Source organism: Nansenia antarctica (genome assembly GCF_963989245.1).
Source record: "Nansenia antarctica genome assembly, chromosome: 20".
NCBI classification, from domain to species: Eukaryota; Metazoa; Chordata; class Actinopteri; order Argentiniformes; family Microstomatidae; genus Nansenia; species Nansenia antarctica.
In genome coordinates, this window is record NC_137693.1 from 7,740,172 (window position 1) to 7,765,845 (window position 25,674).

The 25,674-nt window shown below is 44.5% G+C and overlaps 2 protein-coding genes across 4 annotated transcripts in view; both read left to right on the forward strand.

The window, feature by feature from the left end:
- The first annotated feature begins 1,490 nt into the window (after nt 1-1,490).
- Nucleotides 1,491-10,607, forward strand: clk4b (CDC-like kinase 4b). 3 transcript variants are annotated; one of them, XM_080549591.1, is made up of 13 exons: nt 1,491-1,610; nt 2,778-2,938; nt 3,877-4,177; nt 4,920-5,016; nt 5,378-5,444; nt 6,149-6,265; nt 6,502-6,668; nt 7,065-7,159; nt 7,435-7,564; nt 7,899-7,981; nt 8,335-8,414; nt 9,361-9,451; nt 10,070-10,607. In XM_080549591.1, the coding sequence occupies exons 2-13, from the start codon at nt 2,778-2,780 to the stop codon at nt 10,220-10,222; spliced, it is 1,542 nt and encodes a 513-aa protein (XP_080405717.1). In that variant the 5' UTR covers nt 1,491-1,610; the 3' UTR covers nt 10,223-10,607. The 3 variants fall into 3 exon arrangements, with proteins under 3 accessions (XP_080405717.1, XP_080405718.1, XP_080405719.1); XM_080549592.1 differs by having other exon boundaries at nt 4,923-5,016; XM_080549593.1 differs by lacking the exons at nt 1,491-1,610; nt 2,778-2,938; nt 4,920-5,016 and having other exon boundaries at nt 3,978-4,177.
- A 1,827-nt stretch (nt 10,608-12,434) lies between these two features.
- The window catches only part of col23a1b (collagen type XXIII alpha 1 chain b), a gene marked incomplete at its 5' end in the record, with an annotated part of 78,676 nt that continues 65,436 nt past the window's right edge, over nt 12,435-25,674 (forward strand). Inside the window, 2 exons of the mRNA XM_080549401.1 lie at nt 12,435-12,734; nt 13,178-13,247. Of these exons, the coding sequence (XP_080405527.1) occupies nt 12,435-12,734; nt 13,178-13,247 (370 nt within the window). The remainder of the gene's footprint in view (nt 12,735-13,177; nt 13,248-25,674) is intronic.

Here is a 25,674-nt window from a genome sequence, read left to right on the forward strand (position 1 = left end):
ACTGACTTATATAAGGTCATCATAAACAACACTGGAGCTGTACTATACATTGGTAATAAGGTGAAGATGAACACTGGTAATGGTAATTTCTCAGGTAAAAACAAAAACCTTCCTTGTCGAGAGGCAGCCAATCAGCATCAGAGTAGAACACTTGAACAGTTTGATTCAATTGGTGAAGGTACAGTAGCACTAAGTGCTACCAAAAGGAAAGAATGGTGAATTAATGGAATAGATTTTACATTTTCTACTTGCTTATTATCCAATAGATTAATAATAAAGAATTCAATTAAAACATTGTCCTTGTGGTGATTCACACCTTCAAAAACAGCTAGATCTCAGAGTCAGCTGCAACCAACCATATTCATAAAATGGAGGTCTAATATTAGCTGAAGGGGTGGTCATAAACACAAGACCCTGTCAGCAGATTAGTATGACCTCCTGCGTGCCCAAAAACTGACTGTGGCATCATGCAGGTCGTGTCAGGTCAATATATTAGTGTGTCAACACCCTCTGGAAATAACTGTTATAGTATCAATAGTAATACTAGTGTTTCTCATGACCAATGCAATGAGGATTTATTTATTTATTTAAGGAATTATTAATGTTTTCACACATATTCAAAGTCAAATCCAACTGACACTGATGGAATTAATTTGATAATGTCTAGACTCTGACTTTGGTACTGTGTGGATCTGACAAGTGATAATTCCACTGGTCTGATCTATCTTTTCCACTCGAAACACTTAGCCTTTATGTCTATTGGGGATAGACTACTTTTACACTGTATAACTAATTACCTCCAAGTTCCAGTGCAAGCTCCAGGTTTACCTCTAAAGTTATGCTTTCTGAATGTATTTCTTAGGTCTTCCTAGGTATCACCATGCATGAAAAGTGCCATATAAATTCGATTTCCAAAATACACAAGAAAAGCATACACAAATATTGCGTCATGCAGGATTACTACCAATCCTAAAACATCTACTGAATGATACATGAAATAATACAATGCAGACCCTTGCATTTGAGCCCACGATGAAGACCAATCCATCTGAATCTAACTTTGGAACACACTATCACCCTTGACACTCTCTTATTACATGGTCCTCTCTTATTACACTCTCTTATTACACTCGCTTACTACACTGTGGGATTACTGTTCACACAGTGTTGCTTTCTAGGTAACTTGATCTCCTAGTTGAAGACGATATTTTCCCTTTGCCTAATTGCATGTCGGTAAATTAGAGTGGGTTATATATATAATTATTATTATATATCATATATAAATATATGATAGGATTATATATCATATATATATTAATATATTATTATTATAATATATTATTATTAATTACAATTATTATATAATTGGTAACAACCAATCCCCTGCTCGTGTTCCCTTTGCGGTGTAGTTACGTAAAAAAAACGTCATTTCCCAACGTTCCACACGCGTCGTCAGCGAGGCTTTGTTGCCCAAAGACAGACGGCCGCCATCTTTACTGAGGGGATCGTAAACAACAGAGCTTCACTTCGATCAACTCCTTCTTGTGTGCTAAGCGTGGAAAAGCACAGTGTCTTATTTCAAAACAACTTGAAATAACTGGTTGTTTAAGGTGAGGGGTATTTTTATATTTATGACCGAAATGTAAGCTCAGCGAGCTTTACTATGTGAGCTATAAACCATCATGAGCTAACTAGCTAACATTAGCTAGCTAGTACAGAGGAACTCATTTGTGTCTTTGATGTTCAGTCAGTGTAGGTAGCCACACATTTGGTAGTGATCTGTTTAGCTAACTTTAAAAGCCATAATGTTAGCTAGCTAGGTGGTCGAGGTGTTTATTTTTCAATAGCCACTGTTAGTAAGTCAGTAGGGTGATGTTGTTTTTGTCTGCTGACAATTTGTGTTGGCTGGCCGCCTGCGATAAGGAGGGGTCGGCCTCGGTCATACCAGATCCTCTCTCTACTCTGCCCCCAGTCTCTTCTCTGTCATGGACAGATAGACAGTCATGGACAGACAGACAGTCATGGACAGACAGATAGACAGTCATGGACAGACAGACAGTCATGGACAGACATATGGACAGATAGACAGTCGTGGACAGATAGACAGACATGGACAGATAGACAGTCATGGACAGACAGACAGTCATGGACAGACAGACAGTCATGGATGGACAGATAGACAGTCATGGACAGATAGACAGTCATGGACAGACAGACAGTCATGGACAGATGTCCGAGACTTGGCCGTGTGTCGAAATAAAAATGACCCCGCCAAAAAATCACTTTCAACTGCTCAAGGGATTTTATTACAAACGTTGAAACACCGTTTGTAATAACAGTTGGTAATACAATCTCTCGAGTAGCCTAGTGCGTTTATGAAAACAAATTGGTGGCATTTTTATTTCGATACATAATTGGCATCTTTTATTAAAAAAAAAATACATGGCAGTTTCCGAGTTTTATCCGTCTGTAGGACTGTATAGAGGAGGATGCTATTATGTTCGCTCTACAATATATTTTGACCAGTCGCAGGCGTTATCTAATGTTTGCTATTTGTCCAGGGTCCAGCAGACGAGACATGACACATATATAGGATATTTGGCAAGCAAGCTGTCCATCTATCTTGTCTCCAGTCTGGGAAAATAGGGCCTCAGTCAGTGTGGCTTTCAGTGCAGCTGGCTTACACTTTACAACCCATGCATAGGAATGCACAGGGGTGGGTTTCTAAGTCGTAATTTTTAACTGCATAGACGTATTTCTTCCTCCTTGTTTGACAGATGCGGCGATCCAAGCGTTTGCGCTCTCCTGATGGCTGGGTCGAGGAGTATAGCTTCGAGGAGAAGCTGGAGATCCGCAAACGACCCAGGCGAAGCTCCCACAGCGGTGACAGGGAGAAGAGACCACCTCGGCAATACCATCACTCCAAAACGTACGAAAGGTAAACAAACATTCTCATGGATCGCGATCAACTACTACTTAACTCATGTCAGACTGTGTTTAACTTTACATGTAGGCTCAACCTTTAAGATGCTAATCAGACCTTCTTAAAGAAACGGTCACGGGAGATGTGTCGATGGGAAAACTATGACATGTAAACACTCATGGCAGCTGTAAACGGTTGGCTTTTCCACAACAGTAGACACATCATGGTTCTTTTTCATGGTTTTATGTCACTTAAAAAAAAAAAATCATGACCTCAACATGTTTATGATTCCTGGCTGGAAAAGTTTTTCTGTCAATTATATATATATATATATATATATACAAAATACAAATACATTTGAATGATTGATTTGACTAACCGTCAATTGATGTCACAGGTGTGCTACAGTGTTAGTGATTGGCCCCTAAGTAAACTGTAACTCCTATAACGCCATACCATGAAGTGAGATATCCTCTAGAGGTATTTATTACTATAATGTTTACATGTTCATGTATGAACTCCACTCCAGGCATGTGTGTGTGCGTGCGTGTGTGTGTGTGTGGACTCTGTAGGCCACTCTAAGTATAGCGTTATGGAGGAGCGCAGGCCTTTCTTGGTAGCCACATGACTCTGCCTGGGGTCCTGACAGGTCAACAACATTCCTGAGACCCCTGCTGAAAGGGTGGATGAATGATACCACTCATGTATCACCACCATCTGACTTCTTGTTGTAGTCTGACCCTCATGGGCATCCTTAGCTAGCGAGGCGCTGTCAGAGCCTTTCACATACTCTGAATTTGTATGATGTGATGAATTCATATCATACGCACCATTGAAGTGTGTGTGCGCGCCTGTGTGTGTGCGCCTGTGCGTGTACCTGTGGCTGTGTGTGTGGCTGTGCCTGTGCCTGTACGCATCCAGGTGTGTATTCACTCTCTGTCTCTCGTCCACAGGTGTCACCTGGATTCTAAGAAGCTGGAGTCCAGGGAGCGCAGGGCTAGGGAGCCCAGTGAGCGCAGGGCTAGGGAGCCCAGTGAGCGCAGGGCTAGGGAGCCCAGTGGGCACGCGGCAGGAAATGGGGACGGTGCCAGGCCCGCTGCCAAGACCGAGCCCAGGGACGGCCATGGCAGGGAGGGCCGGGAGAGGAACAGAGACTGGCACCACTACAGCAAGTCCTCAGCACGCAGTGGGAAGAGTCACCGGAGCAGTCACACACGCCACCGTTCCCGGCGCCACAGCCGTCGCTCTCAGTCGGTACGCCACTCTCCACCCCCCGCCTACTCATAACTCTCTCTGTCACACTGTGGAAACTGATACTGGGTCATAAGATATAGACTCTAGAATAGTAGGCTAATCATCTTCGGTTGGACATTTTTTATTGGATTTGGATTGTGAACTTATTTGAACTAGGCTACAGTATTGAATTACGGTATTATAATTTGGGCTGGTATGTCTAAACACACTTTAAATCAATCACATTTTATAGCACAACTATTTTCAAATGATTTGTCGACTTGAACAGTTTGGACTGATTATGAACGATTAGGATATTGATATCAGTACATCGTGAGAGTTACACCCTAAATCTCAGGAATTGAACCGTCGATGATTATGTCCTAGTAACGTACTTCTCTGTTATATCTCTGCTGTTTCATTTCTTCAAAAACAAGAAAAAGAACTTCTGATGTGTGAGTCTCATTATCTGAAAATATGTTGCCATGTTTCTCTTCTGTGACACACACTATGTGGGCCCGTCCTACCTGTGCGTTTCTCGGGCTGCATTTGAATTTCCCGTCTGCTGTCATCGCGGCCCGGCGTTGGGTTTACCTCCCCCCTCACGACGTCATCACTCCCCCTACGCTGAATGATTGAATGGTTCCTTCTGGCCCGGTTCTGTCTGGCGGGCTTATGGTGGTGATGATGATGATGGTGCTGCTGATGCTGCCCGTGGCGTGACCCTGACCCCCTCTCCTGGCCCCCTCCCCCCCTCCGACAGAAGATCCATCACAACATCCGGAAACGCTCCTGGAGTTTTGAGGATGATGAGGAGGGGCATCTGATCTATCAAAATGGACTCGTACTGAAAGCAAGATGTATAGAACACAAACCTTTCTTTCTGTAACCCTTTCTGTCTGATGTTGTCTTCCTATAGAGATGATGTGAGTGTAGGGTTTAGTTAGGACTTCTTTTTATAAAAAAAGAACCGTTATATTGTAGGCTAACTTCTTTTGGATCTGGGTGGGTTTGTTTCCATGCCATAGTTAAGTCCTAGTCACAACAGTGAAGAGACGAGACAAGTTTGCTTTGTAGACAGTGTGTGCTGTGGTGGTGGCGGCTGAGGGCTAGTCCAGTTTTAGTCCAGGGCCTAGTCTGGTTCTCGTGTTAGCCTATGTGTTGTGAAGCCACAGCAGCTCTGTTCTGTGGTGCCTGACCGTCTCTCCTCCGTCCCTGTAGATGAGGTCGTGTCGACTCTAGGAGAAGGAGCCTTCGGGAAAGTGGTGGAATGCACCGACAGGTCAAAGTGAGTCAAATGTGACAACTGCCAATGAAAGAAACTACTTGCTGTAGGCAAAATCATTTTTCTGTTTTTTACATGTGCTTAAACTACAGATTGTAAGATTTCAAATGATGCATCATACATTGAAATCGGAAACAAACTGAAGACGACATGAGTATTTGAAAGTTGCTACACCTGAAATCACTAAGCACAGAAAATCCCCATCAAAGATAATGAATCCCCATCAAACAACAAGAAACGAAGTCATTGTGTTATAGATTACACTTGTTTAATGAACGTAAAACTGTTCGGAAAAATAACGAGTGGGTACTTCACATCTTCGAGTTGAATGTTAGCTAAAAAAACGAAAATCTGAGAAAAAAAACAACAAAACTTTCAAGACGAATTTCACGTCTTTCTCATTTCCGAGAGGTGTCTGTTTACATCAAATTGTGACACAAATGTTCAGGAACACACTACATTTGGATAGGCGTCCTCAGTGTTACTCTATCCCTAACGTCGATAGTGTGTTGACTGTGTATTAAGCATCTTTAGACCGGCTATAGAGGCAGTATCCAAAACAAAGGATATTCGGCAGTCATCATCTCAGATTTTTTTAACTCGGTCATCACGGCCTCATCTAAAATAGAACTTAACTGATCCGCAGAATCAGAATGTCTCAACGCTTCTCTCCCTCTTCCCTCCCCTGTCCTCCCCCGTCCCTCCAGAGATGAGGAGAGAGTGGCCGTGAAGATCATTAAGAACATTGAACGTTACCGAGAGGCGGCCTTGTCTGAGGTGGAGGTTCTGGAACAAATGAACAATCTGGACATGGAGAAGACATTGTGAGTAATCAGTGTTCTGCACACGTGGTTGATAACCATTCCTCATTCCTTTCCATGCGTCCCAATGAACCCGTCCTCCAATTTCTACCTCCACCAGCCTCCCCTGGTTTGTTATAACTCCTGTATATTGCTTTGGTTAGTCTGTATACCATGTCTCTCTCTCTCCAGTGGCTGGGTGTGTAGTCTGGACTGGGTCGTAACTGTCTATTTCTCTCTCTCTCTCTCTCTCGCTCTAGTGCCTGTGTGCGTATGCTGGACTGGTTTGACCACCATGGCCACATCTGTATCGTGTTTGAGCTGCTGGGCCTGAGCACCTTTGACTTCCTGAAGGAGAACGGCTTCCTTCCTTTCACTGTGGACCAGATCAGACACATGGCCTACCACATCTGTAGAGCTGTCTCCTGTAAGTGGTGTGTGGGTGTGTGTGTGTGTGTGTGTGTGTGTGTGTGTGTGTGTGGGGTGTGTGTGTTGCAGGGTGTGTGTGTGTGTGTTGCAGGGTGTGTGTGTGTGTGTGTTGTGTGTGTGTGTGTGTGTGTGTGTGTGGGTGTGTGGGTTGCAGGGTGTGGGTGTGTGAGTTGCAGTGTGTGTGTGTGTGTGTGTGTGTGTGTGTGTGTGTGTGTGTGTGTGTGTGTGTGTGTGTGTGTGTTGCAGGGCGTGTGTGCGTGAGTTGCAGGGTGTGTGTTCACTCTGGACTAGATCAAATACTACACCATGTGTGTGTTTTGCTTGGTGGGTCGGAGCACAACAGATTTGCAAAGAAAGCATGCTAACACACACCCACACATTGTGTTCCTCCTAGTCCTCCACCGGAATAACCTGACCCATACAGACCTGAAACCTGAGAACATCCTGTTCATCAACTCAGACTACGACCTGGAGTACAACGCTAAGATGGTGAGTGGTGTCATCTTGTCATACAGTATGAAATGAATAGCTGCAGAGTTGTGATGGGGAGTGAGCAGGGGCGGATGAGAGGGAACAGCTGTGCCTGTTTAGATTAGATTAAACTAATGTCGTTACCCTCTCTGTCTCTCTCTCTCTCAACCTCTCTTTATATACATACCTCCCTCTCTCCTTCTATGCCTCTCTCTCGCTCATCTACTATGCCTCGCCTTCTATTCGCCTCTCTCTCTCTCTCTCTCTCTCTCTCTCTCTGTTTTGAACCGCAGAAGCGGGATGAGAGAACCTTGAAGAGTCTGGACGTGAAGGTGGTGGATTTTGGCAACGCCACGTTTGACCATGAGCAGCACACCTCGGTGGTCTCCACGCGGCACTACCGTGCGCCGGAGGTCATCCTTGGTACGGAGAGGCCCAACCTGGGACCAACTTTATTGAGAGAGGGCCCTTTAGATGCGATGTTGTCATCAACAACAACCATGTTTCTAGTTTTAGGGTTGGCTTTAGAATTTGGGTTAGGATTAGTGGATTTATATAATCTTTTTGTAGATGAACACTGTAAACCATATGCAGCGGCTTTTCAAAATCGAGTGTTGCCCTGTGCGCGTGTGTGTGTGTGTGTGTGTGTGCGTGTGTGTGTCTGTGCGTGTGCGTGTGCGTGTGTCTGTGCGTGTGTGTAACTTTTGACTGATTACTTTTTTATCTGTGTGTATCTGTGTGTTTTGTGTTTCTACAGAGCTGGGTTGGAACCAGTCGTGTGACGTGTGGAGTCTGGGCTGTATTATCATAGAGTTCTACCTGGGCTTGACTCTGTTCCAGGTAGCCAGCTGTCACATGACATACCCTGTTCTATATCACATGACATACCCTGTTCTATATCACATGACATACCCTATTCTAAGCTCACACAGGAGCTTTCCGTGATGGCAGTTAAAGAGCCCTGATTTGGGGGATATGTTTCAGCAGTCTGTCACAAGCAGCTGACATTTGTTTTACAGAATCTTTTTATTTGGACAGCTTTTAATGTCAGTGGTTCCGTGGTTCCCTTGAAAAAGGGTGAAAAAGTTCAATTAATATCTCAATGAGACTTGGATAAGTAAAGGATAGATAGATAAAAGTATTCCCGTCCTTCCAGTTGTCTGACTCCCATCTCTCGCTCTGTTTTGTCGTAGACACACGACAGCAAAGAGCACCTGGCCATGATGGAGCGAGTGCTGGGGCCCATTCCCACACACCTGCTGCAGAAAACCAAGTAAGTCTGATCTGCATGGCAGAGACACTGTGCTGCTGCTGTCGGTTGCACATCAGTCTAGATATAGACTCCGTTTCCAGGACGAGATACAGATGCAGATAGTTGAAGTCTACATCATCAGAGATATCACTGAGCTACAGTAGACCTGTGTGAGTGTGATGGACCCACCCGTGCCATCTTACTGAAGAACCACAATGGGAATAAGCCTTCAAACTGTTTATTTTGTTATCATCTATCATTTTTTATGTGTGTGTTGGTCAACCAATCAGCAATTATGTTGTGGGAGTAAATCATACGCTGTTCATGTCAATTAGGGATGCTCCGCTCTGGATTTTTGGGGCCGATACCGATCACCGATTTTTTTCCTCAAGATCAACCGATACCGATACCGATTTAAAAAAAAAAATACATAACTGTAGGCCTACTGACTGGATAGCCTACATATTTTTTGCTTATTAGACAAAAGTTTTGATCCATTAGGCACCAAGCAAACGCAGACCCATTTTTATGGCATAGTAAAGGTCTGGCCTATCACCCAGTTAGGGCCTGAAGCCCAAGTCAGTCGATATGGCTGTATAAAAGACATCATAAACGTGGCCTTCATGGTTTACATACTGTTACGTCCTCCTATGTTTTCTGTTCAGTTATCTGTCTTCCCCAGGGAAAAAATAATAATTTAAAAATCGGTTTTTGCGATCGGCCATTTTTGCCGATCACTGATCGAGTCATTTGGAGTGAAATCGGCCGATTTAAATCGGTGGACGATAAATCGGAGCATCCCTAATGTCAACTAGTGTGTTGAGCCGTGTGTGTGTGAATGACCGTGGTTGTTGTGTCGTGAATGACCGTGGTTGTTGTGTTGTGAATGACCGTGGTTGTTGTGTCGTGAATGACCGTGGTTGTTGTGTTGTGAATGACCGTGGTTGTTGTGTCGTTGTGTCCCCAGGAAGAGGCGGTACGTGCACCATGACAAGCTGGACTGGGACGAACACACCTCCTCTGGACGATACGTCAGGAAGCACTGCAAACCTCTCAAGGTGAGACCTCCTACTGTCAAATGGACCTGGCACCCAAGCACCTCACAGCTCATTCACTACTAGTGATGGGGATAGTGATCTGGTTGATTGATCAAGTGACATGATGCATTGGTATTACAGTTGTCAGAATCCAAGAATGCCTAACACTAGCTAAAGGCCTTTTGTGAATTAGTTAATGGAGCTAATCTCTGAAACAGAACTTGGTGCAGATCTACAAATCATCACCATAATGATTTTAGGGGCTTTTGGGGGATCTATGGTTCGGTGTTGGTTCATATTGTTTGTTTTTAAATATATTGCTTAACATTATTGTTGTTGTTGTCTCACTTTGAGACAATTGTCTTTGTAAAAAGCTCTATTCGATTGAGTGATGATAGGACAGAACAAACTCAATTGATCTACTCACAAATTTGGCAAATCTGTGCTTATGCTTTATATTGTACCGGTAGTTGTGCTTCATCTTAAATTTAAATAAATCATTATGATGATCATTAGGCTATTTTGGTGCCCGCCCTGGGCACTTGGTGCCCTACACACAGTGCGGGATGCGTGTGTACGTAGTGGTGGCCCTGATCCTTTACGTAGTGGTGGTAACTTAAGTTCTTCCTCCCTCCTCAGCAATACCTGTCCTGTAAGACTACTGACCACGAGCAGCTGCTGGATCTGATTCAGAGTATGATGGAGTACGACGTGTCCAGGAGGATCACAATGGAGGAGGCCGTATGGCACCCCTTCTTCGACTGCATGAGGAAGGACCGCAAGAAGAAGTGACCCTGCAGGGATGGAGACACACAAACACACACACACACACACACACACACACACACACACACAGTAGCACCAGGGTGAAGTCGACACTTAGCACTGATCTGGGATCTGCTAATGTGCCCCAATTACTAACTTTTAACCACCAGCCGACCAGGTAAAAACACCAAACTGAATGTCTAGTGACAACTTCACCCAACTCCTATGAGCTACTCTGCATTTCTGTACTCCAAAGGAGACTTGTATTGACTGTATCAGTCCTCTATGAGATTAACCTGTTTATTTACTGCCTGAGATGACTTGACAGAGTCTTGACAATGAGAGAACTTGACAGTGTCCTATGCATCTATTATTTATGTCCCATTTCATCCCAGATGATTCTGTTTATCACCTTTATTGTTGATCTGAACTTGTGACTAATAAACATCATTTAGTATCATGCCTAAGTTGTTGCCTCCTTATTTGATATCATTGGTCTGATGTTACATTTATTGTAATTAATTATTTAGGAATCGCACACAGAAAATAACTGAAAGATAAAGAAAGGGGTGGCGCATCCTGGCGGGTGCCTGGGGGCTGGGTTCTACCCCAGCCTGAAAGCAAGGCCAGGAAAGGTCAATGAAAGGTCAAAATCTCTCCACTAACCGCGACCTGTGTGAGGCGAACGTGATAACCGCTATAAACGATAGCCTGTCTTTACATTCTGTCAGATATTGTATTATTGAACATTTATCGATAAATTGACAAGTAAATTACTTGTGGTCGTTTTCAAGTCAGGATAGTCAGGACAGGGGTTTTGTTTTGTGAATGAGCGATTTTTTACCCACCTATAGTACTTACATTCATCCAGTTGATGGCAGTACAGCGCCCTATATTCCATTGTAATACAGCCAAATAGAGTACACACAGAGATACCGTTACGTGTACGCGCACACGCTCTATTGTAGTTTGTTTAAATATAGATTTCCTAGTTCAAGTGATTTATTTGTTGATCTCAAAATGTTTGATTGAATACATTTGAATGTGTTTTACATCTCTTGATTTTATTATTCTCAAAGTTCACCACTCTGTAACAATCACGGGAGATATTCAGTAGGCAACATTATGATAACATGTCAGATCATACTACTTACTAAACCTATTGTTTTATTATATTTCGCGGCTTGTTTTATTGTAGGTTCTTGCATTTAATAGCCCGGCCACATTCATTACAGTATAAGTGGAACATACATTTCTTCTCTTTTTTTCATACTCATTTTTTGATAAGAGGTCGTGCAATTCCGTCACAGTATTCACTTTTATTTTTCATTTATTCAAACGACCCTATAGGCTGGTAAAGTGGAACGTCACTGAAGACAAACGTCCAGCGCTGCAAAACTGACATGAACATTGAATGTTGGGCTGTTAAATGTATAATAATAACAATAACAATAATACTACCACTATTACTACTACTACTACTACTACTACTACTACTACTACTACTACTACTACTACTACTACTACTACTACTACTACTACTACTACTACTACTACTACTACTACTACTAATAATAATAATAATAATAATAAAAACTATAATAATAATAGTAATATTAATAATAATATAGGCCTAATTGAATAATGTTCATTATTTCGCTTTCCCCATTGTCACAGAAACGGAGGCTGTGTGTAACACTGCGTAGGTTAGAACATTCATTTAAAAGCGCTTTGAGTTGCATTTCATGTACGAAAGGCGCTATATAAATAAAGCTTTACTTACTTACCTACTTACTAAAAGAAAAAGAAAATCACTTTTCAGCTATATTCGAATACAAATATTTGATACAATCTATCTTAAATAGCTAGTGATATATCATACGGAGGGTCCTATACAAACTTGCTATGTTTGTTTCCAGATATTTTCCTTGTCATGGTATTCTGCGATTGCGGTGCAATCACTTGACCAGTGGATTGTGTAGCGCTCAGTGAGAGTGTCTGGACCCCTGAGTGACATCTCCACATCCCCACAGCGGTCACAGAGAGGAACCTCTCATCCACTCCTGCAGCTGTTGCATTGCGCTGCCTCTCAGATGCTCAGAGGTGGAATGTTGATTCAAGTGATGACTTCGCTACCGTATCATAGTTAAAAACGACAAGCGTGCATTTCAGGCGGGGAAGGGAACAACATATTCTATTTGGATCACAGTATTTGTATAATTTCACTGCTCGATTCAGGATGGGGTCTCCGGATAAACGAGAAGAGAAGACTCAGGAATCTAGTATCCACAACAAGACATCATCACACATATCACACTGTTTTAGCGGGTTGCTCACCGCCGTGTGTGTCGTTCTGTCGGTGTGTTCCGTAGCGTTTTGCTTGTTGGTCAACTTCAAGACATCTCACCTGGAACACCGAGTACACGTGCTGGAGATGGAGAAGAAGATGATGCTGGTTCATTCCGATGCGTCCTCCACTCGAGAAGAGAGTGGAACCGGAGAGGATCTTCAGGGCATGATTGAAAAACTTGTCCAAGAGGTAACTTTATTTATTGAGTGAAAGATGTTTGACTGATCAATGATGCATGAAGGTCAATATGTGCCCGGTTTGAATAACGGACACTTGCATGTCACAGAATAATCTGAAGGGCTATGGGGCTATTGCCACCACCACCATCATCATTATCATCATCATCATTATCATCATTATCATCATTATCATCATAATTTACACCAAAGTGATATTGAACCCAATCCTTTGAAGTTTTGAAGTTGAAGTTTAACTACTTAATTCATTTTCATTCCACGTTTGGGTTGTATTAAAAGGGAGAGCAGCAGTGTATTAAACACATTAGTAGCAGCAGATAGCTACACTCACTGATACACTAATGATTATAACCCTGCCTGTTAGCTGATAGCGGATCTTGCTTACATTCCCCTAATTTCCCCTAATTTCTCTGAATCCCTTTTGTCCCCTGTCAGAGACTCAACATAGTGTCGCCCAAACTGCGTATTGCGAGGGAGGTGGTTCCAGACTGCACCTGTCCTCCAGGTAGGTCCCCTCTTCTCCTCTCTCCCTTCTCTCCCTCTCCTCTCCTTCCCTCTCCCCTGCTCTGAGGGTGTGAGCGTTTGTTCTCCTAATCCTGAACTGAAACATTTCCTCCCCAAATGCTGTGCTGTTGATAACTCACATTCCTCTGCGTGGCTTGAAAGCGCCGTGGGAATGCACTGGGGCACTTGGGTCCTGAATGGAATCTGAACACTGATACTGGATGCTGGTCCTCCTCCTCCCGATGTCTCGGCCCGCTCTGCCACCAATAACACTGGTCTGTGGGGAGAGAGTAGTCGTCTCCTTGAACCCTTTGCCCTCGCTGGAGTGATTCAGGGGGCAGACATAACGGGGTGTTTGTGTAGCAGAGATGGGTGGTAGTTTAGCCTTGTGGTCGGTGACCTCCTCCGTCCTCCTCGGTTGACCTGAGGTCAGCTGCCCCTCTTGTTGTCTATGGCTGGCTGCAGAGAGCTTAGTGCTCCTAGGAGTAGATAGCGGGCGGACGGACGGACGGACGGACAGACGGAAGGACAGACGGACGGATGGACGGATGGATAGATAGATAGGTAGATTTTATTGAAATTCAGGCGGTACAGCAGCTCAGACCACAAAAACAACAACATACAACATACAAACAACAACAAACAACAACAACAACAACAACATAAAGTGACAATTGAATAATAGGCTAAAATAAAATAGATACATTAAAAAAATACAAAATAAAGATAAACCACTAGACAGTTGGGACCTTATATACAGTAAGTAGAAGTAGAAGGTTCAGCATCCTCCGACAGTCTATAGCGCTCCTTAGTGCAGCGCAGTTGTAATAGTCTGTTGCTAAAGTACGCAGTGCAGCCTTGTGCCCATGTGTTGAGTAGTAAACATAGTAGCGTTAATGTGTTATATAATACATCATATAATATTATGTGAAAATGTTCTTCCATTATCTTTGAGGTGAATCCAAAGACAATGTTCCATCTTTGGATACATAATAAAGTTATTTCCTATGCTAGAGCTATTCGATTCCATTCTATTCTATTCTGTATTTTAGAAGTAGGAACGCAGCGTTGTGGTCGGGGGCCACAGCGACCTCAATAGATTTGATTCTGCCAGAAGCTTCCTCACATGTGGAAGTTATAAAGAGTCTAACGTGGTCTCAGGTCCCACAGAGACCTTTTCATGCATTGGATTTATTGTGTAGCTTATAACATATAACATTACAATACACTATTAAAAAAGCAGAAAGGACAGGGTGAGCTTAACCTTCTATGAATTTGCACACTTTTTGGGGGGAGTCTCGTGTTATATTTTATTTTCTGGAAATGGGATGACAGGTATATTACAGGAATAAGAGCGAAAACGTGCTTGGTCATTGCTGCGAGGTATTATCTCTGCTCTGCGTGATTTCACAGCTACAGAACATAGATCTTTCGTAGTCCCCTGCGGCGGCAACCAACATATCTCTTTTGCTCCGCATCTGTTAGCCGTGATAACATTTTGGGGTATTTAGCAGACGCCTTTATCCAAGGCGACTTACAACAAATCCATTTGTCTTAAGTAAGTGAATCCTCTATCCATCAGTCAAAGCAAGAACAAGTAATCTATGCTAGGGCCAGGGGTCATTGGCCCTGCAGTCATAATGCTAGAAGAATGAAGAGTTAACATTTATTTTATTTATTTACAGTAGAGGGGGGAAGAGGGGATGAAGTGGTCTTAGGAGGAACAGTTAAGGTGTAGCCTGAAGAGATGGGTCTTCAGTCTACGGCGGAAGATAGGTAGTGACTCTGCAGTCCTGGCCAGCAGATGGGGAAGAGCGCAGTGATCGGGCAGGTGTATGGGGGCTGACCATTGCTTGCAAGTAGGGAGATAACTTATAAACTGACGTGTCGTGTGTTGCCAACATTCAGAGACGGATGGGTGGCAGTTGATAGTTTTATTACAGAACGTTGTGATCTTACTGAGAGGGGAGGGCTTGTTCTAGAACCCCTCAGCGGTTCTCATCCCAATGTTCCAGAACTAAAGAGATGAATGATGCTTTTGCAACCTCAGGAGTCAGGAACTTGTATCCTTGTATGCCACACTGGCTCCCACAGTGCTGGTCCTCCCAATTAAAAAGTAGGACCAGTGATGCTTGAGGGAACAGAGGACAGGATCCCAATTCTGGAGTAAAGATCCGGATGTCTTAGAACTCAACAAAAGGGGATATTTAACCTGTGGAAGGTTAGCCTCGTGTTTTGATGATATGGCTCCAAACACGAAGACACTTGAAGGGGGGACTGAAAGGAGAGAGGGAGTGAGGGAACATGAACTAATGACGTTAACAAAGACAGTCAATGGACGCCTGCCTACGCTGTCTGCACACTCAAATGTCAATTGGTTTAGTTTTTCATTGATAGGAAGGCGGTGCATTGTGTATTGGTTCTTTTGCAATCGTCGGAAACCGCCTTTGTCACGAATGAATGCTGCATTGGTGGTATTATCAATGGGCTGTGTCGCTCTTTGTTCAATAGCCAAGAATACCGAAGCCCGAAAACAGGGCTGGATGGTCCCTTCACTTCCGTTGAAGTTGTATCAAAAGGTGTCAGCGGCTTTATAGGTTTGTTGGTTTGTCTTTTCTGCATGTAATAATCATTAATCGTTTACTCAATGACAATTCACAAGTGTTCTATCTACTCTAATGCAACAATGTCGCCAGGAACAGTCTGGAGGACTGGAGACAGACAAACGAGGTGGAGACAGGCAGTGTAGAGTTGGGGAACGAAAAACTCTGACTCTAGGGGCGACGTGTGGTTTGAACACAGCAGTGTTAACCACTAAGGGAGACTCAGGAACTCCAGTAAGTCTTTCAGACCCTGTAGATAGAACGATGCAGGTGGTCCCAGAGTCTCTCTCTCTCTCTCTCTCTCTCTCTCTCTCTCTCTCTCTCTCTCTCTCTCTCTCTCTCTCTCTCCCTCTCTCTCCCTCTCTCTCTCTCTCTCTCTCTCTCTCTCTCTCTCTCTCTCTCTCCTCTCTCTCTCTCCCTCTCTCTCTCTCTCTCAACCATGGTATTTATCCTGTGGGAAAAGCTAGTCTCTGTTCAATCGCTCCCATTGTGTCCCTCTCAAAGAGACATGGTAGTAGGTCAATAGAGGAGTGCTTGAGGAGCTTGGAGGGGAGCCCCCCTGCATTCACGGCTGTTTTCTCTACTGCCGATGCCCTGTGACGTGGTAAACAGACAGACAAAAGTCTCAGAAGCACTGGCTACTCTGTCTCTTACTCTAGGCTACCTTTAATGATGGATGGATAGATGGATGGATAGATGGATGGATGTGTAGACGGATGGATGTACGGATGGATGGATGACTTCTCAACAGTGGCTGGCTAACCCTTTTATCTAATTTTCTGAAGGATATATGATATGATATACAGTATGTCCTAACTTCTAACTCTTCTTTTGATACTGCATTTGTATATGATGTATTTAGGCTCATGCATAAGAGTTTGTGTATTAATTATACAAAGCACTTTGAGCTGCAACGTTTGCAGGAAAAGTGCTATACAAATAAACAGTTATTATTATTATTATTATTATTATTATTATTATAATAATGATGATGATGATTATTATTATTATTATGATTATGATTATTATGTAGTCCTTACCTGGAGGAATGTTATTTGAACTCTAAAAAGATGCACCTTTTTCTGTATCGGGTTGTGTTGGTATTATACCGGTGTATAGGGGGAAGGCAGGTGGAGGTAGAAATCGGAGGACGAGCTCATGCAATTATTATGCATGTAATGTAATTGTAATTGTAATTGTAATTGTAATTGTAATTGTAATGTAATGTAATGTAATGTAATGTAATGTAATTAATTGTAATTGTAATTTAATTTATTGTAATGTAATTGTAATTGTAATTGTAATTGTAATTGTAATTGTAATTGTAATTGTAATGTAATGTAATGTAATGTAATGTAATGTAATTAATTGTAATTGTAATTTAATTTATTGTAATGTAATTGTAATGGTAATTGTAATTGTAATTGTAATGTAATGTAATGTAATGTAATGTAATGTAATTAATTGTAATTGTAATTTAATTTATTGTAATGTAATTGTAATTGTAATTGTAATTGTAATTGTAATTGTAATGTAATGTAATGTAATGTAATGTAATGTAATTAATTGTAATTGTAATTTAATTTATTGTAATTGTAATTGTAATTGTAATTGTAATTGTAATTGTAATTGTAATGTAATGTAATGTAATGTAATGTAATGTAATGTAATTAATTGTAATTGTAATTTAATTTATTGTAATGTAATTGTAATTGTAATTGTAATTGTAATTGTAATTGTTGTGAAGGCCCACAGTTTAGAGCCAGTTTAGTTTCCCCAAACCAGCCCTATTTTGCCCCAGTTATTTCCTTTGTTATTTTCTATACTATTCATATACGTTTCGTGAAGTGTATGTATTGTTATTGTAATGTTTATGTATATGTTTGATGACGTGGTATATCCGGGGTGTGTCCGTGACCCGGATGCTAGGTTCGGTGGTGTATATATAGGAACGGAAGTGCTCAGTGTGTCAGTGTGTGATGAGAATCAGAACGAGAGAGACCAAACGAGAGAGAGTAACGAGAAGTCAATCTAAGATGGCGGATTCAGTAACACGCACCCCGTGCTGAAGCTGAAGACCAAGAGTGATTATCGAGTTCAGAGCTGTGATAGCCCGTTTAGTTGTGTTCCCGTTAGACAGCCTTGCCAGCAGCCGGCTGTTAACGATTGGACCAAGCGAGACGCCAAACTGGACAGAATCGTCGCCTCCACGAGCGGACTGCGACCGAACGCTGACTCCATCGGAGCTTCGACGTGGACCACCGGACCTGGGCCCTTCACCTCGTCGTGGACCACGAAGAAGGCCCTTTCCCTCCGCGTTGCTACGTCACCCCCCCCCTTTTGTCTGCTACCTTCCTCGACGCACATGCCATCCAACCAGGCCTCAACGCGCACCACAGTCCGGGACTATAAGCCTGTTCAGGCCAGATACTATGAGTGAGTGATTGAGTGTGTGTGTGGCCGGCGGGGAGGGAGTGTATATATCTGGGGATGTATACATCAGTTATGTAAATAAATGTGTTGTTCATATGGGATACCGTTACCGTGTGTTTAGTTGTTTGTATGCTAAGGCTAATGCTAATTCCAATGCTAATGCTAATGCTAATTCAATGCTAATGCTAATGCTAATTCCCATGCTAATGCTAACGATAGTAACTGCTAGTTTTAACGGTTTGCTGGCGCCCCCTGCCTGTATCCTCCTACACTGCCTATTTAGCTCAGAGTTAGTTAGATAACCAGCCCCTTCCTAAATTCTACAGTCCTTTTAGCTACTCCCTGGTTACAATTGGTCCTTCGAGCCGGATAGGTAGTGTAGTGATAGCATGGCTGAGCGCAGCCAACCAGACCAGACAGTTACCCCCCCTTCTCCGCCCCCTGAGCCAGAGCCACGACCACAGAGAGTCCCGCGGTTGCCTCCGAGGTTACAGGAGTATGAGCTTGAGCTCGAAAGCTCACTGAGTGGTAGCGAGGAGCGCACTCCACGGGATACAGTGGTCGGAGAGGCCGAGGTGTCCGCCGGCGCGCGGGTGGCTAGCACTGAGACAGCCCTCAAAGAGCACCAGCCTGAGGATGAGATGGCAGAACCGCAGGGTTTTGCCGTGGAAACGGAAGAGCAGGAAGGAGAGGCCCGGTCCGACAGCGCCTGCGGGCGGAAGAGGGAGGGCCTCAGCCTTAACGATCTGCCTCCCAGTACGGCGCGCTCGAGACCTAGCTCCTGCCGCTCAGTGGCTTCCTCCCGGTCCAGGGTTTCCGTGGGCAGTTCTGCCTCTGGGGCGGATAGCCTGCACTCCAGAGGGAGTAGTGCCGCGCTGTCCGAATGTATGCGCCAACAGGCCGAGGTGGCGTTAGAGCGAGAACGCCTCCAGTTCGAGCGTGAACGAGAGAGGGAACGCATCCATTTCGAGCGCGAGCGCCTCCAGATGGAGGCGGCGGAGAGACAGCGCCAGGAGGCGCTAGAACGTGAACGCTTCCAGATGAACGGAGCGGAACGCGCGGCGGAGAGACAGCGCCAGGAGGCGCTAGAACGTGAACGCTTCCAGATGGAGCGCGACCGCCTCCAGATGGAGAGAGAGCAACTGCGCGCGGAGAAGATGGAGGAAATGCTGCAGACCATGCGCGACGTGTGCATCAGCAGAGCTCCGTCGGCCCGTAGCTCCAGAGCATCCTCCGCACGGCCCTCTCGAGTGCCATCTCCTGAACCCCCCGCCAATGGCTCCATGACCCCCGCCATGACTGTCCAACTACAGGCCCAGCTGACCACCTGGAAGGAAGAGGACCAGGGACCCGACCGCTACGCGGCCCAGAGGGAGCCAGCGTCGCTGCCCGGGAGGGGAGCCATCCCCCAAGAGCGTAGCACACCCCTAGGTCCTCCAGTGCACCAAAATGCATGCAGGCCGGACACCCAGACCGTCACTCCAGCCCCGATCATCCACTACAGGATGTTTCCCCAGGTGGAGGGACCCAAGTTCCCCTTCTTCAAGGACGAGGACAGGAGCCAGTATGTGGAACTGCGCATCTGCCTAGACACGCTCTTGGACGACTCCTGCTCCGAGTCCTACAAATATGCGATTCTCCTTCAGCATGTGAGGAACCCCAGAGCCCACAACATGGTTCTGGCCCATGCCTCCGCACCGACACCTTACACCAGAGCGCTCGCCGACTTGGATGCCCGCTACGGTCGTCCCTGGAACCACGCCCTTGCTGAACTGCAAGCCCTCGAACAGCAGGCCCCCATCAAGGATGACCGGGCGCTGGATGACTTCGCGCTCCGCGTGCACACCTTGGTTGGAATGCTGAAGACGCAGGGCCCAGCTGGCGCCAGCGAGATCAACAGCACCTCCAACGTAGAGCGGCTGCTCCGCAAGATCCCACGCTTCCGGCAGGAGAGGTTCCGGCGACAGCAGCGCGTTCGTAACCCCGGGAAGTTGGGTCTGAGCATGGCTGCCTTCGCGGAGTTCCTACTGGAGGAAGTGCATGACACCAACGTAGACGCCATGGGTTACGCTGAGCCGAAGAAGGAGAGGGAGAAGGGAGACCGCTGGGACGGGCCGAGCTCGAACAGAGGACGCCCAGTAGGAGTGCTGCACACGGAGGAGGAGCCTCGGAGAGAGAGGAAAGCCCGACCTGAGGGAAAGGATTCCTCTCAACCCCATCAGAAGGGACGGAGAGGTCCACCGCCATGTCCGTACTGCACCAGCGAGCACTGGTTCAATGAGTGCAGTGACTTCAACAACCTGAGTACCGAGGCCAAGCAGAGGTGGCTCGAGGAGAACAAGAGGTGCTGGAACTGTGGGCGCGACCATCTGGCTAAGAACTGCACCTTGAGGAGAAAGTGCAACCGCTGTGAGGAGGTCCACCTCAACATCTTACACGAGGTCTCCCTCGCCAGGTCCACGGAGGGCACCAGAAGCCCTAGGTCCGGTAGCGCACCGGAAGAGGCAACACCTGTCTACTACCTAGACCCAGCCCGGAGCAGCGGCTCCAAGGTCCTACTGAAGGTGGTGAAGGTCCGACTTCACCACAACAACGCTGTGTACGACACGTACGCCGTTCTAGACGACGGGTCGGAACGGACCATCCTTCTACAGGGGCCAGTGCGCCAGTTGGGGCTCCAAGGGACTGCGGAGAAGCTGACTCTGCGCACGATACGTCGCGACCTTAAAGAGGTCACCGGGGCGAGAATCAACTTATCTATCTCCCCGGCGGGGCGGCCGTCGGACAGATATCGGCTTCGGAATGTCTTCACCGCAGACCAGCTAGCGCTCTCCCGCTACGACTACCCCCTGGAGAGATTACGCGCAAGATATCCCCACCTACGGCGAGTAGACCTACATCCGATAGAAGGAGCGGAGCCAACCCTTCTCATCGGCTCGGACAACGCTGAACTGATCGTGTCGCTCCGTCCTCCGCTGAGAGGACCACGAGGCTGCCCGATGGCTGTTAAGACTGCGCTTGGGTGGGCCCTCCAAGGCGCTACCGAGGGGAGAGATAGAGACGGGAGAGCTACGTCATCCCTCCATGTCCGAACCGAAGAAGCAAACCAACCAACCGGACCGCCTGGAGTGGAATCTATTGCTGCCAGTGCACCTGGAACAGTTAGTACCACAAATGGTTCACCACAGGATGACCAACCAAAGAAGAAGTCTCTGTGGACAGAGCATAAGTCTCTGGATGGGAAGACCTACTTCTACAACACAGAGACTAAACAGTCCTCAGGGGAGAAACCAGACGACCTGAAATCTCCTGCTGAGCAAATGTTGTCTAAGTGCCCGTGGAAGGAGTACAAGCCTGACACGGGAAAGCCTTACTACTACAACTCCCAGACTAAGGAGTCCCGGTGGACCAAGCCCAAAGAGCTGGAAGATCTTGAAGCGATGATCAAAGCGGAGGAGAATGGGACGGTAGAAGCTGCAGCTCCTGGCACCGCCCCCGTCCCCACTCTTCAGGTTGATCCTGCTGCTACCATGGCGACCATGATGGACATGGAGGCCATGGCGGCAACAGCTGTTGCCGAGGAACACCTGCAGGTGGCCATGCACCCTCACGTGGCCGAGGTCAGCATTGACGCACCCGTCAACTCCGTCGAGTACACGTCAGCCATGGAAGTCTCAGCCAGTATTGTAGACGCCTCCAAGGAGGAAAGGCCGGAGTTGGCGAAGAAAACGTACAAGTGGAACCCAAAAGAGGAGGCCAAGCAGGCCTTCAAAGAGCTTCTGAAGGAGAAGGGTGTTTCATCCAACGCGTCATGGGAGCAAGCCATGAGAATGATCATCAACGACCCACGCTACAGCGCCCTGCCCAAGCTGAGTGAGAAGAAGCAAGCGTTTAAGGCCTACAAGGCTAAGAAGGAGAAGGAACAAGCCAAGCAGCTCAGGAAGAGGAACTGGGAGGCGCTGAAGAGCATTCTGGACAACATGGCCAACGTCACCTACCGCACCACCTGGTCCGAGGCCCAGCAGTACCTGCTGGACGACCCCACCTTCGCTGAGTACGAGGAGCTGCAGAACATGGACAAGGAAGACGCTCTGATCTGCTTCGAGGAGCACATCCGCGCCCTGGAGAAGGAGGAGAAGCAGAAGACTCTGCTGAGGGAGAGAGACAACTTGTCCGAAGGTGCCGTGGTACTGGTGATCGACCAGTCCCTTCCACGCGCCGCCTGGCAGACAGGCAGAGTGACCAAGGTCCTGCCGGGTCCGGATGGAAGGGTGCGGACGGCCATCGTGGACGTTGGTGGTCGCACTTACACCCGACCTGTGGCACGCCTGATTGAGCTCCCTCAAATTACGGAGGACACTATCACCTCCTACCTCACGCTGCTAGAGCAGCCTAGCCAGTGTGCCTTCCTTAGTTAACTGAAACCGAGGGTTTCATGGGGCGGCTGTTGTGAAGGCCCACAGTTTAGAGCCAGTTTAGTTTCCCCAAACCAGCCCTATTTTGCCCCAGTTATTTCCTTTGTTATTTTCTATACTATTCATATACGTTTCGTGAAGTGTATGTATTGTTATTGTAATGTTTATGTATATGTTTGATGACGTGGTATATCCGGGGTGTGTCCGTGACCCGGATGCTAGGTTCGGTGGTGTATATATAGGAACGGAAGTGCTCAGTGTGTCAGTGTGTGATGAGAATCAGAACGAGAGAGACCAAACGAGAGAGAGTAACGAGAAGTCAATCTAAGATGGCGGATTCAGTAAGAAGAAGGCCCTTTCCCTCCGCGTTGCTACGTCACCCCCCCCTTTTGTCTGCTACCTTCCTCGACGCACATGCCATCCAACCAGGCCTCAACGCGCACCACAGTCCGGGACTATAAGCCTGTTCAGGCCAGATACTATGAGTGAGTGATTGAGTGTGTGTGTGGCCGGCGGGGAGGGAGTGTATATATCTGGGGATGTATACATCAGTTATGTAAATAAATGTGTTGTTCATATGGGATACCGTTACCGTGTGTTTAGTTGTTTGTATGCTAAGGCTAATGCTAATTCCAATGCTAATGCTAATGCTAATTCAATGCTAATGCTAATGCTAATTCCCATGCTAATGCTAACGATAGTAACTGCTAGTTTTAACGGTTTGCTGGCGCCCCCTGCCTGTATCCTCCTACACTGCCTATTTAGCTCAGAGTTAGTTAGATAACCAGCCCCTTCCTAAATTCTACAGTCCTTTTAGCTACTCCCTGGTTACAGTAATGTAATGTAATGTAATGTAATGTAATTAATTGTAATTGTAATTTAATTTATTGTAATGTAATTGTAATGGTAATTGTAATGGTAATTGTAATTGTAATTGTAATTGTAATTGTAATGTAATGTAATGTAATTAATTGTAATTGTAATTTAATTTATTGTAATGTAATTGTAATTGTAATTGTAATTGTAATGTAATGTAATGTAATGTAATTAATTGTAATTGTAATCTAATTTATTGTAATGTAATTGTAATTGTAATTGTAATTGTAATTGTAATTGTAATTGTAATTGTATTTGTATTTGTAATTGTAATGTAATGTAATGTAATGTAATGTAATTAATTGTAATTGTAATTTAATTTATTGTAATGTAATTGTAATTGTAATTGTAATTGTAATTGTAATTGTAATTGTAATGTAATGTAATGTAATGTAATTTAATTTATTGTAATGTAATTGTAATTGTAATTGTAATTGTAATTGTAATTGTAATGTAATGTAATGTAATTAATTGTAATTGTAATTTAATTTATTGTAATGTAATTGTAATTGTAATTGTAATTGTAATTGTAATTGTAATTGTAATGTAATGTAATTAATTGTAATTGTAATTTAATTTATTGTAATGTTATTGTAATGTAATTGTAATTGTAATTGTAATTGTAATTGTAATTGTAATTGTAATGTAATGTAATGTAATTAATTGTAATTGTAATTTAATTTATTGTAATGTAATTGTAATTGTAATTGTAATTGTAATTGTAATTGTAATTGTAATTGTAATTGTAATGTAATGTAATTAATTGTAATTGTAATTTAATTTATTGTAATGTAATTGTAATTGTAATTGTAATGTAATGTAATGTAATGTAATGTAATTAATTGTAATTGTAATTTAATTTATTGTAATGTAATTGTAATTGTAATTGTAATTGTAATTGTAATTGTATTTGTATTTGTAATTGTAATGTAATGTAATGTAATGTAATGTAATTAATTGTAATTGTAATTTAATTTATTGTAATGTAATTGTAATTGTAATGTAATTGTAATGTAATTGTAATGTAATTGTAATGTAATTAATTGTAATTGTAATTGTAATGTAATGTAATTATGCATGTAATTGGATTGAGGAATGGCCAACACGTGTGCTTGATACCATTCCTTATTCCATTCCATGCTTGACATGTTTGATATGAGCCTGTCCTCAGAGCCTGTCCTCTACCTCCACCAGCCTCCCCTGCTGTGTCATAACGTTGTTATTACTCTAGTAACATAATATGTGCTCTGTAAGTGTGTGATCAGGATGGTACAGTAGAGTTTGTTGAACATATATTTGTCACATATCTGTCGTCATAGCCATTATTACATTACTGAAGAGTGTTCTCTAAAAACCTTTTGATCCAGTATGTATACATGCTTCCATGGCCCTCTTGTTATTCATAACTGGAGCTTGATGTCACCGTACATTCTGAATATAGGGGTAATAGAGACAAGGGAGAGAGAGAGACAGGGAGAGGGGGAGAAAAGAGAGAGAGAGAGACAGGGCGAGGGGGAGTAGAGAAAGAGAGAGAGAGACTGTGACAGAGTGAGAGTGGCCAAGAAGTAGAGAGAGGGGAGACTGAGAGAGATACAAAGAGAAAAAGAGAGAGTTTGAGAGAGAGAAAAAAGGGAGCAGAGAGAGGTAGAAAGAGAGAGAGCAAGAGAAAGAGGGAGAGAGAGAGTGGGAGTCGTCAGAGAGATTGAGAAACAGATGGAAAGAGAAAGGAGGAGAAGGAGAGGGAGAAAGAAGCAAGGGGATGGGACGAGGAACAGACGGAAAGAGAGGGACAGAGAGAATCAGGGGTGAATGTTTGGCATAACTGTGCGTCTAGTGTGACCCCTGTCCTGGGGTTGATGGGATGTGGAAGCGTTTAGCAGCACAGGTGGCCAGCGGGGGGTCAGACAGCAGCAGGACTGAAGCCACGGTATTACTGCATAGATAACCTCTCCTCCTCCTGCTTTCATTGGACTTCCCAGGGAGAAGGCTGCAAAACTTTAAGACTTCCCCCCAGAGGCGATGGTGAATGGAGTGTGTAATATGTTCTCTAACTGAGAATGTATATTATTATGTGTGGCAGGATACACACATATGGTTTTAT

Bases quoted from the DNA above. Each gene is read 5' to 3' on its own strand.
- clk4b (XM_080549591.1), top strand. From the start codon at position 2,778: ATGCGGCGATCCAAGCGTTTGCGCTCTCCTGATGGCTGGGTCGAGGAG. The intron at 2,939-3,876 runs GTAAACAAACAT...TCTCGTCCACAG, and splicing joins CACTCCAAAACGTACGAAAG to GTGTCACCTGGATTCTAAGA. The intron at 6,266-6,501 runs GTGAGTAATCAG...CTCTCGCTCTAG, and splicing joins CTGGACATGGAGAAGACATT to TGCCTGTGTGCGTATGCTGG.